Source organism: Urocampus carinirostris, chromosome 6 (genome assembly GCF_059441175.1).
Source record: "Urocampus carinirostris isolate Australia breed hairy pipefish chromosome 6, RoL_Ucar_1.0, whole genome shotgun sequence".
NCBI lineage: Eukaryota > Metazoa > Chordata > Actinopteri > Syngnathiformes > Syngnathidae > Urocampus > Urocampus carinirostris.
This window is the reverse complement of record NC_142354.1, coordinates 10,842,199-10,854,734: the sequence shown is the minus strand read 5'-3', so window position 1 is coordinate 10,854,734 and position 12,536 is coordinate 10,842,199. Positions and strand designations below refer to the sequence as shown.

The 12,536-nt window shown below is 42.4% G+C and overlaps 1 protein-coding gene across 1 annotated transcript; it reads right to left on the bottom strand.

Annotated features, from left to right (window-relative positions):
* Positions 1-3,413: 3,413 nt before the first annotated feature.
* Positions 3,414-12,281, bottom strand: camk2n1a (calcium/calmodulin dependent protein kinase II inhibitor 1a). Its single transcript, XM_088337846.1, has 2 exons — positions 11,560-12,281; positions 3,414-5,444 (listed from the first exon to the last, which is right to left on the bottom strand). Exons 1-2 carry the CDS (start codon positions 11,714-11,716, stop codon positions 5,371-5,373), a joined length of 231 nt encoding a protein of 76 aa, XP_088193972.1. The 5' UTR covers positions 11,717-12,281; the 3' UTR covers positions 3,414-5,370.
* Between the last annotated feature and the right edge of the window lie 255 nt (positions 12,282-12,536).

Here is a 12,536-nt window from a genome sequence, read left to right as displayed (position 1 = left end):
CGCCTTGCAACCACACTCCGATCCCGTGAGCTCCCTGCTCTTGCCCAGCGATAGCTGCATTGCTATCGCTTGCTTTCTGGTACCTGACTTCTCAGCTTCCGCGATAAAGTTTGTTGTGAAACGTTACCCGTTTGGATCTACCATCTGTTCTGGTTGTGACACTTGGTTATTCAAAACATTCAGATATACAGTACTTACTAACTGCTGTAACAAATGGAGAAATGGAACAATCAAGAAACGAACACTCACCTCCTTACGCACCCTTTAAGATTGCCTGTGTCACAAGCCATGAACGGAGACAGGACCCAATAGCGTTCGTTTTACAAATTTTTAATTAAGAAAGAGGGCAGTGCCTTCATCCACGATCCGATGATCGTCGGTCACAGGTAGCAGCTGGCAGGAATGCGGAAGCGTCACTTCCGTGTCGAGCGAGGCTCGTCTTTGACAGCGAGAAAACAGGTCGATGGCTAAGACGGGGGAGCAAAACAGAAACGGGTCCAGAAAAAGGTCGGCAACAGGTATCAGGCAGGAAAACGGGGCAGGATAATGTCGGAGACTACAAAAGCTTGCCTAGCTGAGAGCATAGGTACGCAGACGGTCTGACGGCTTCCTTTCGGAAGACGGGAGTTTAAAAAGAGTCCAACAGCCAATCAGGTCCCGTGGCTGTTGGCACCAACGGGGCAGCCGCAGGTGCCCCGAATCAGTAATCATGACAGTCTGTCATTCTTGTGCTATTTGATTAGCCATATCAAGCTAGCTAATTCAGAAGACACAGTTTTCACAATGCTGTTTTATCTCCTCGCAAACTACATTAAGCTTGATGTGTTTCTATACCGCTTATCTAAGCGAGTTTGACCTAAATAAGCGGCAACAAGGTCTTCGTTCCTAAAATTGTTGCTATTAGCTATAGCTCCTTGTATCTTTGATCCAAGCCACAAACGAAATGTGTTATTACTGTAACTTTACGACCTTTGTCACTTCTTCTAGCCAAAGTGTAATAAAATATAATAAAAGTTCACTTTCAACCCCAGTGGAGGTAATTAACTCAGTGCCAAGTTTAATTGCGGAGTTCCTCTAGCTGAGATAGCCTCCCAGACTAATTTCTCGTGTCTGTGCTCTTTTCCAGAGGGAGAACCCAAAATCAGCTCACAAAATCCAGATCTAGATAAAGGTAATTTATTTTTGATCTACAGACATCATCCCTCGGTTTTTGCAGTTAATAAGGACCAGAACCACGCGCAAAGTGAAAATCCGCGAATTAGCGTTGCACCTTCATCATAACACCCGAAGTGTATCCTTTCATATCAGTACTTTCCCAGCAATGCTCTTTCACCCTTATCTCATCATTAAACCTTAAATACAGCTGTGATGAGTTTTAACAAAGGTATCTTGAATAAGATGTGAGTTCCTTTCTTTGCCTGTTAAAGTTTCATGTTCCGTTCTGCTAATCCACACCCCTTTCCTATTTAAACTGTGGTCAACCAATTTCGATGCCTTTCTTGGGAGACGCGTCTCCATCGATTGGTCCAGAGTGCACTCTGATTTTTTCTATTTTGACACTTTGTAATAAATGTCCTCAACTGCATTGCATCTCTCCAGCTCTATTTTTTCAAAGTCCGAATACTCGGTCTGGTCCTTGAAAAGAACACGCGGCGAGACATCGGAATTGTCTTTTGCCATCATTAGCTTACATTTTACCTTATTTGCTAGTTGTCAAGCTAATTTTTCGGCTCCTTTTAGCTTTGTTTTTAGCTTTCTATTTAATTGGCTTTTATTACTTTTTACCTGTTTACCTAACTATCAAGCTATCTTTAGTTATTTAGCAAGCCATCGAGCTAAGTTGCTATATTAGAAATTCATATCAAACTGGGTGCGCTAATTATTCACAAAAAGTAGCTTGACCCTTAAAAAGGTTGGAGACCCCTGCAAAACACTAAAAAATTGTCAGGGCCGGAACGGAGACAGGACCCACTTGCGTTACGTTTCTCTCAGTTTTATTGGAAGAAAGGAAAGGGCTGCACCCACGATCCGGTGATCGCTGGGCGCGGGAAGCAGGTCACCCTGAACGCGTAAGTGGGAATTCCGTGGGGAGCGATGGCGGTGTCGGGAGCGGAAAAAATGGGTCAGTAGCCGGGACAGGAGAGCAAAAACGGTGTTGGGATCGGTAACGAGTCGAAAGCCAGGAGAGGAGGGTAGAAGTGGTCAGGATAAAAAAACAGGTCAAAGCTGGGGAACAGACGGGAGCAAAAACAGGTGAGGGTCGAAAAAAGCTTGCCTAGAGTAAACTGAGGTTCGCAGACGGACTGACAACAGGTGACAGAAGGGAGTTGGGTTCAAATAGGGACAGGGAGCCAGTCAGAGTCCGAGGCAGTTGGCGCCAAAGGAGCGGGCACAGGTGCATCACATCAGTAATGATGACAAAAATTAATCCTGCAAACAGATTCTTTTGTTTTCTTTAATCGCAAATGGTAGCAAATTGGTCACAGAGTCCAGTTCTGGTTGTCTATCACAGATAGCGACATTATCAAGCAAAGATTCCGGAAAAAAAAAACCCGTCGACGAACTCGCCGCAGCACCCGTCGAGCGCTGGGTGCATCTGTTGCTATGGTAGCGGGCCTGGGCAGTCGCATCGTGTTTTTCGAGGGGAGGACGGAGTAGGAAGAGCGATATGCTAGACGTCCCGGTTGCGTGCTAGGACTTTTAGATTGGACCTGAAAAAATGCGGTCCCCGGCTCGCCGAGGCCCGTCGCACGACATGAATCATTTAGATTTGGAAATGTCACGTCTCATCAGTGTTGATCATGCCTCGATGCCCAACCCCCTTCGCACGCCCCCCTTCTGCACAACCCGCTTGCACCATTCTTTCTCTTCAGTCATTCTATCAAAACAAGGGTTCGAGTTTCGGGTTTGAAGTCCTTTTGATTTGCTGGTTTCTGCATCAGTCTTGGCCCATTCCGATCGTTCTGATGATTAGAATACCATTTTTGTCACGGTTGCCATGGCGCCAAATTGGCCCCGCCCATGTGGCGCCAGCTGCGGCTCATTAACAGATTGGCTTTCTGTCTTTTTAAGCCACGTCTTGCTCTCCCAGTCCCGGCTACCGACCAGTTTTCCGCCCCTGACACCGCCATAGCTCGCTACGGAAGATCCACTTCCGTGTTCGGATCACAAGCCGAGTGGGAGAGCGATCACCGGATCGTGGGCACAGCCCTTCCTCGTTCCTTCAATAAAACTTGTGGTAAACGTTACGCGAGTGGGTCCTGTTTCCGTTCTGGTCCTGACAAACATAGGAAATAGAGCACTGAAGCAACTTACCAACAAATTCAACTTACGAACGATCGTTCGGAAACTTCCTAAGTATTGCAGCATCCGTACACTCGTAAACATGTAAAAACAGGAAATAATCCATCTCATTGTTAAACTTTAAATACTTCGTTATAAGTTTATTACAAGATATGAGGCCACTGTACAAATAAAAGTGATACAGTACAGTTCGAAGTTTTTGTCATTCAAAGCTGCTTCACGAGGTGTTTCAAATACAGTTTGAGGAGTTTCTCTGCTGGGCATGCATGATATTCACTTTGCCATGCACGAGTCGCTATTCGAAAGTTTTTAAGCTCCCGGGAATAAAACAACAACCTTTTGGAAGTAAAAGCACAATATTTTGGCACACACACACACGCACGATGATGCACAATGGAAATAAATAGAAAGAGTTCATCAACGGGGTGTGTACCATCGAACCAGGCAGGAAATAGGAAGGTAATCAAATACATGATCATAAATTAAGATACAGTGGCTTGCGAAACTATTTGGCCCCCTTGAACTTTGTGACCTTTTGCCACATTTCAGACTTCAAACATCAAGATACAAAACTGTCATTTCTTGTGAAGCATCAACAAGTGGGACACAATTATCAAGTGGAATACACTTTGTTGGATATTTTAAACTTTTTTTTTTTAAATTAAAAAACGAAAAAGTGGGTGAACAAAATGATTCAGCCCCATTGTGTTAATACTTTGCAGCGCCACCTTTTGCTGCGATGACAGCATCAGTTTTGCACATGGAGAAACTGATATTTTGGCCCATTCCTCCTTGCAAAACAGCTAGAGCGCAGTTAGGATGGATGGAAAGCGTTTGTGAACAGCAGTTTTCAGTTCTTTCCACAGATTCTCAATCGGATTGAGGTCTGGACTTTGACTTGGCCATTCTAACACCTTGATTTGTTTTTTGGTGAACCATTCCATTGTAGCTTTTGCTTTATGTTTTGGATCATTATCTTGTTGGAAGACAAACCTCTGTCCCAGTCTCAGGTCTTTTGTGGCCTCTATCAGGTTTTCTTCCAGAATGGTCCTGTATTTGGCTCCATCCATCTTCTTATCAATTTTAACCACCTTCCTGTCCCTGCTGAAGAAAAGCAGGCCCAAACCATGATGCTGCCACCACCATGTTTGACTGTGGGGATGGTGTGTTGAGGGTGATAAGCTGTGTTGTTTCTATGCCAAACAAAACGTCTCGCACTGTTGCCAAAAAGTTCGATTTTGGTGTCATCTGACCAGAGCACCTTCTTCCACATGTTTGGTGTGTCTCCCAGTTGGCTTGTGGCAAACTTCAAATGACACTTTTTATGGATATTTTTTGAAGAAATGGCTTCCTTCTTCCACTCTTTCATAAAGGCTGGATTTGTGCAGTATAGGATTGATTGTTGTCCTATGGACAGATTCTCCCACCTCCTGAATCATTTTGCACACCCACTTTTTTGTTTTTTATTTGTCAAAAAGGTTTAAAATATCCAACAAAGTGTATTCCACTTCATGATTGTGTCCCACTTATTGTTGATGCCTTACAAGAAAATACAGTTTTATATCTCGATGTTTGAAGTCTGAAATGTGGCAAAAGGTCACAAAGTTCAAGGGGGGCAAATAGTTTCGCAAGCCACAGTACGAATGATTATCAGTAAGCAAAAACGCCAGGAATTGAAATGAAGAGGGGTTGAAACAACAGGCCTAAATTCACTGCAAAAAAAAACATAGGTTCTCCTCAATTCACTGCAGAAAAAACATAAAAGAACGAGTAATATTGTGCAAGAAAATTGTGATTATTCCCTATATACAAAGTGATGCAAATCCCTTAAGAGCAAAAAAAAAACTGTGCTTTTTAGTCGCCATTTCATCTCATCCCTGCTTCCTTTCCTCCCCTCCATCCTTCCACAGATTTATGGCAAAACCCCTTCTTCTCAAGGGGGGAGTGATGTGGGGGATGGGGGAGTCTCCTTGGAGAGGAGGCTGTGTGGAAATTGCTGCCACATGAAACAAAGTGCGTATGTACAACGTCTTTGGGTTAAATATCTTTTTTTTTTAAGAAAAGGATCTAAGCATCCGTCGCCGTCTTCTCCGTTTCATTTTTCAGTGTATCCTCATCGCCGGCCTCATCCTCGATCACAACTGCGGATGACAAGGGGAAGGGGGAGGAAGATTAATACAGACGGAATGAAAAAAAACGAAAGTGAAATAATCGCGAAAAAAACTGTGGGGTTTGTACATGGCCAAAATTCAAGCACTTTCAAGGCCAATTTTTTTATTTTTTCCAGCAGCTTCAAAGGAAGGAATCCAGCTTTGATTACTAAAAAAAGTCGATATCTTGCTGCTAGCACATACTTTGCGCTATTTTGTGTGGTTCCTGATAAGAAAAGTGGAATAAGAAAGCTTGATGCGGTTGAGAAAATGATGGGATCGCTTTCTTTAGGCCACTCTCTCACACGGAGGAGGACCTCTTGAAGCTTATCTTCCAAAAGTAAGTTAAATTTAACTTTATTTATCTTTATAGTCAGGTCAAGTCATGATTATTTGTTTGGCTCTTAATCACAAGGAGTCTCAAACGGCTTCACAGACCACAGAATGTCAATGTGTGGCTTTGTTTTTCAGTACTATGCTTTATCATTCAGCCTGCTTTGTAACGTTATAGAGAATATTATTTTATCAAACGTTTATTTTTCATTTTCAAAACGATACTTGTTACTTATACAAGCCTTAAACATACCTATATAAACCTTAAACATACAAAGTATAGCACTGAAGCAACTTACGAACAAATTCAACTTGCGAATGATCGTCCGGAAACTATCTCGTTCGTCATTAGGGCAGCGTCTGTATTTTGAGATGTTCTATCTATGATCTACGATCTTTTTGTGTCAATGGGCTGCTGTAAACTGACACGAATTCTGCCATTCTGCCTTAACAATGCACGCACAGCTTGGCTCCGTCACACTTGTTTACAAACAGGTGTTGGTTAATAATTGAGTTCAATACAGAGTACTGTATGTATAATGGACAAATGAGCTAAATTTGCACTCATTTTAATGATATTGCTGTGATGCAGAGTGAATTCTTTCCTTCAATCTTAGAGACAGCAGAGCTTTTGCTTTTGTTTTACTGATTTGAATTTTTATGTTTTGCATGTTTTTCACAAGTGTTGCGTCTACATTGGTTAAATTAGAATTGTAGATAATCATTTTTTTGCATTGTTTATTGTTTTGCATTTTCAGGGATTTTGTGAAGTCGTTGGACTTTACATCTGTTCAGTGTGCAAAAAGCTAAACCTGGTTTGTATTTTACACATTTTTGGGGTACATTTAATGCAGGGATCAACTGCAAAACATAAGAAATTACTGTCACGGTTGCCATGGCGCCCAATTGGCTCCAGCTACGACCTGTTTTGATACTGACCACGTCTACTCTCCCGTCACAGCTTACAGTAGGTCAGTCCGTACTGTCAGGAACCAGAACAAGATCAGGACCCAAACGCGTGACGTTCCCACACAAGCCTTTTATTAGACGGGAAATGGGGAGTCATGCATGTTCGGCAGCGGTCTGGCGTGGAGAGACAGGAAGCAAGAGACCGTCGAAATTGATTCTAATTGCCCGAATTGATATCATACAGATGCAGTCGATACAGGACAGGACGGGACAAAAAGGATAGATAATGAATCAGGATATCGAAAATAAACAGGACAAACTAGACGGGAACGAAAACTGGAGAAAATAATAAACAGGACAAAAGTAGACGGAAACTAAACTGAAAACTGATATTAAACAGGACAAAATAAGCGGGAACAATACCGTAGAATAAATACCAACAGGGACAGGACCGAGTCGAAACCCAGGTCTTGCGGGGCAGAAATTCGTTGAAGGACTGACAAACTAAGAGAGAGCGCACTAAGCTTAAAAAGACGGAAAGCCAATGTGTTAATGAGCCGCAGCTGGCGCCACACGGGCGGTGCCAATTGGGCGCCATGGCAACCGTGAGAATTACTAAATACTAAATATTTTGGTGCATAATGTTTTGCTATTATTGATATTTCATTGAAAAAAAACTGAGGAGGTGTTTAACAGTCGGAAACGTTGGCGCTTCTCAGTGGGACGAGCCAAAGTTTCCTAAATAGAACTGTCCTCTTGGGTGCAACCAGTAGGGGACGGTTACACATGACATGACAATGCAATAATGAGAAGCCAGGCGTTATTTATTTATTGCGTGGTCTATAGAGTCAGATTGCCAAGAAACATGGCAATGACAAAAAATTCAAGCATTTTCAGGCACTTCACCCAAAAGTGAAGCATTTACCTGACCTTAAAAACGCAAAATGACAATTCAAGCATTTTCAAGGATTTCAAGCACCTGTAAAAACCCTATAATAAATACGGAATGGAAAAAGACAAAGTGCGCATGTGTGACATCACCACACACAAAATTGTACACACATTCCAAACTTTTGGCATTAAAAAGCTGAGGATGTCAGCGCCCACTCTAATTTATAGGTGCAAAACACAATCCCTACCCAGGATATAAAACGAAAAGAAAAAATTTGATTTTTTTTAGATCCTGGGCCTCATCAATGCTGATGCTGATCTAAGTGCTGCTTTTGATACTGTGGACCACAACATATTATTTGATCATTGGAAAAATTGATTGGTATCTCAAGAACCGTACTCTCCAGGTTTAGGTCCTACCTGTCAGACAGGACTCAAAGTGTTAACTACTGTAATCTGACCTCTGAACATTTAAAAGTCACCTGTGACGATCCACAGGGCTCTGCACTTGGCCCTCTTCTTTTTAGTATTTATGTGCTTCCGCTTGGTGATATTATCTGCAAATATAATATTAGTTTCCATTACTATGCAGATGACACCCAACTGTATCTGCCACTGGAGACGACTGCACCGTTAAGATGTAGACATTTGGAGGCCTGCCTTACTGAGATACGGAAATCGATGTCACCTAATTTTTTGTGCCTTAACCCAGAAAAAACTAAAAGTTGATTATTGGTCCAAGTCATTGTCGGGATTTGTTCTCAAACACTGCCCTGAACCTCGACAAACGTAATATCACCCATAGTGACTCGTCAAAAATCTCGGTGTTATATTTGATCCTAATCTGTCATTTCAGTTACATGTGAAAAATATTACTAGAATAGCTTTCTTCCACCTTCTTTATATTATGAAGATTTGGCCGATGCTGTCTCAATCATGCGTTTAGGACTTCTCAGCTTGATTACTCTAATGTACTACTCTCTGGTCTCCTGGTGTCTAGCATCAACGGTTTGCAGCTGCTTCAAAATACGCCAGCGAGACTTTTGACTGACACAAGAAAGTTTGAGCATATCACTCCTACATTAGCTAACTTGAACTGGCTCCCAGTCTACTTAAGATGTGACTTTAAGGTTCTCTTAAATACATACAAACGTTTGCATGGACCTGCCCCTTCTTATCTCTCTAAATTTGATTGTTTTGAGATGACAAAGAAGAACTCTGCAGGCCCTGTATTTCACACCTAGGCCTTCAGTGATTGGTCATTCGCAAACAAACCCGCTTTATTGGAAGGGTTCCTTCGATACGCTTTTTTTCTCTCGTGATATGTCAATATGCATGTTATTTTTTATTAAGGTTGCTTAGTATAAAAAGTTGAAAGTTTAAAAAAGGTAAAAGCTCAAAATAGAGGGGAAAAAAATAAATGATATTATAATTTAGTAGAACATATCAATCTTCCTTCTAGTCATCATCCTTCCGATCTCTTTCTTCCACTCAGTCGCTTTACTTCCACATCCTCTCACATTTAGTGGTCTCCTGCCCCCCTTTCTTTGCCTTGCTGTCTCTTAGGGAGTAGAGATAGAGAGGAGAAGATCCCCAGTCCCCTCGCTCCGTCCACTTTAGTCGCCTCTTACGACACGCAGCGGACCGCGGTGGGAGAATTCTCACACCTCTCAGGGAGAGAGGGCCCCTCACCACAGGACAATTGCTATTTTTTTTCCCTTTTTATTTTCCTTATTTTCTTTGTTTTTTGTATGTGTTTGTCTTGCTGTCGGTCATCCCTCTCGAGGGATATGACCAGGGTAGATGGATAGTAGATAGATGGATAATTTAGTAGAATAATAGATTTTAGACTATGGTGCATTTCCGGCCCTAGCTGACGTTTCCTTACGCCTGCAATAAGGCCTGGATGTTGCCAAATCAAAATCTGATTGGCTAAACCAATGTTTCAACTTCTCTTGTTATGCCTCAGGAGGGCCTGCTATACTTATTGTGAAGGCCTCCCCTGAAAATGTGATTGGTTATTTATATGAAAGCGCACATCTGAAAACATTCCAACCAGGAAGAAGCTATGAAAGGAAGTTGACAATTAGGAACTATTTAATAAGTATTCTTTGACAATGTATAATTATATCAGTGATGGGTCGTAAAGGACAGATATAACCACTCTACCCCAAAAATAAAATAAATAAAAATAATCCTGAATAATGTGATATTATATTTTGTCGATCAATACTTGATATAACGTAATGATTCCAAATACTCAGTTTCCTTCCACTGCTTCTCGCTGGTTGTGCTGCTTCCAGATATGTACTTTCATATTCACCCAATCACATTTCAGTCATTACTTGCTGCCAGGGTTTAGAACTCTACCCGGGCGCCTTCACAAGCAGATTTGAAGGCCCTAGTAGCATAACATGGGTGTTGATCAGATTTCAAGTTGGCACCATTCAGACTTTCTTGGGATCACCCCAACAGCTGTTGCTGCCCGGATTACTTTACTTCTCGCCACCACATCACCCCTGTGATGAAGCAGCCCCAATTGCTCCCGGTCGACCAAAAAAAATCACCTCAGAAATCCTTCTGTACGCCTATGAGGCTATCCATAACCTTGTCCTTCCTTACCTTTCAGACCTCCTTCATATTGCCACGCCATCCCGGACCCTCATATCTTCCTCCTCCCTTCATCTCACCGTACCTGTTGCCCGTCTCAGCTCGATGAGAAGAAGAGCTTTCAGCCACTCTGATTCCCAGCACTGGAACTCATTACCACTTGACTTCCAAAATTCCACTACACTGTTCAATCTTCAAAACCTATTCCTTCCAAGTTGCTTACCCTTAAAAAGTGCCTTAAATGCCCCACCCTCCAGCTTTTTTTAAACTGTACTCAATTTAAAAAAGACAGACAAAAGAAGAAAAAACTAAAAATAATAGATAAGATAAAACGGAGGAAAAAGCTGGGGGGAAAAACAATAGAATAAAAAGAAGGAAAGAGCAGGAAAAAAATAGGAAAAAGAGAAAAAACGAGAAAAAAAACTAGGAATTTAGAAACAAAATAAGGAAAACATTAAAAAAGTAAAGGAAAAAGAAGAGATAATAAAGGAAAAATAAACGAATAAAAAGAATAGGGAAAAGGAAATTAAAAAAATTGAAAAAAAAAACAGGTTTCGAGGGTCCCTTTGTCCAGTGTACTACTACTAATATGATATTCCGCACAACATCAATTACGGTAATACATTTTGAAAAAATCTATTCTTCTTCTAAATTACAATGATATATTTCGTCACTCTGCTGTGAACATGTAACTCTTTTAAAACGATTTAATTCTGAGCAACTTTAAACTAAAAATCCCTAAATGACACCCAAAAATGTCTATTAAGAATATCGACTTTTCAGTGCAACGACAAATAAACTACCAAACGCAAGAAATAAAACGCTAATTGTAAAACACATCCCTGAAAAACGTGATTTTTTTGGGGGGTAGTGTAATATCGTTGTGCCACCCTTACATTTGATGTGCCCCCCTTGAGACTCATGTCTGGCAACGGCCCTGGTCGATAATACCCTCTCTCTCTCTCTCGATCGTGAATAAAAGGGTGAGGGGGGGCAGGATTTAGAAACCCCGGCCCCAGATGAACAAGTACTTGAATAATCAATAAAGTGGCAATGCAACGCAAACAAACACAAAACGTGACCGACGCTCCATGTAAACCAACGCCGCATCCAGTGCGCATGCGTGACAGCACCGACTCGCACGTTGAGATTCGCCATCACCGACACGCTTATTCGTTTCTTTTTTTTACCTCCTTCGTCATGCAAATGGTAAACGAGTCCGATTAGTCAGTCGCGCGTGCAAATAAAACGAGGGAGGGGGGTTTGCCTTTGAAGGCCATTGCGCATCCGACGGGTAAGCACGAGACCCAAACGCAGCCATGTTCTACATGATATCGAAAGGAATATGGAGGGATAAGAATACCTCGTTTGCTGCGGCCTATTTGCCCCAGCTTGGGCGGCCGTTTATTCTGCGAGCCGTTGAAGAAGTTGTTGGTGTCTTGGAGGCGACAGGTGATAGAAAGGTGTCCCTCGTCGCCCTCATACATTTTGTCCTCGTTGAAAGGCAACACTTCCGACATTTCCACAGAATAACGCTCCCTCCTCCACAAAAATCCGGGAAAAAAAAATAAATAATCGTCAAGCTCCGAGTTGGAGGAACAAAACGTCGTCTTCAATCAACAAAATGAAGAAACGACATAAAGGGGGGGAGGGAAGAATACCCCCCAGCACGAAGACACGATGGAGCCCTTTGTTGTTTACCCACAGCACGTGCGCGTCCAAAACGACGCAACGGAGAGAAATGTCCTTAAATCATCCGAACGTGAAGCTTGGGTAACATGGTGGGGGAAATCCGTATTTCCTTGAAACCCTTTTCCTCCTTTGCGTGTTAAACAAATCGGATCAAAAGTAAAAAATAGTGATGGGTGGTTGCGCCCACTGTGCGGAATCGCTGGCACGGAAAATGGGAGGGATGCGAATGGCGTAGGGGTGGGAGGGGGGTTGTATGAGATGGAAGGAGGCTTGGGAGGGGGTAAGAAAATGGATCAGGGGATGACGGTCCAAACTTTGGTAGATAAACGCCAGGAGATCAGAGAGGATGAGAGTTAAAGCTGCCTTTGCGCTCCTTATTTTAAAAAAAACACCACGAGACGGAAAAAAACAGAACAATTCTCCCTTTTGCCAGTAGATGTCAGAGTTTCCCCCCTTTTATAGTGATACTTCAGTACGCGCGACCATCATCATACACTCCTAGGGTTGGAAAGCTTTTTAACCCAGAGCCATATCTATCTGTCTATCTATCGTTTTTTTCTCTCTCGCTCTCTCTCTCTTTCTCTCGCTTCCCCCCCCCACACACACACAAACAAGCCACAGGTCTGTTTGATTGACTCCTTCGCCACC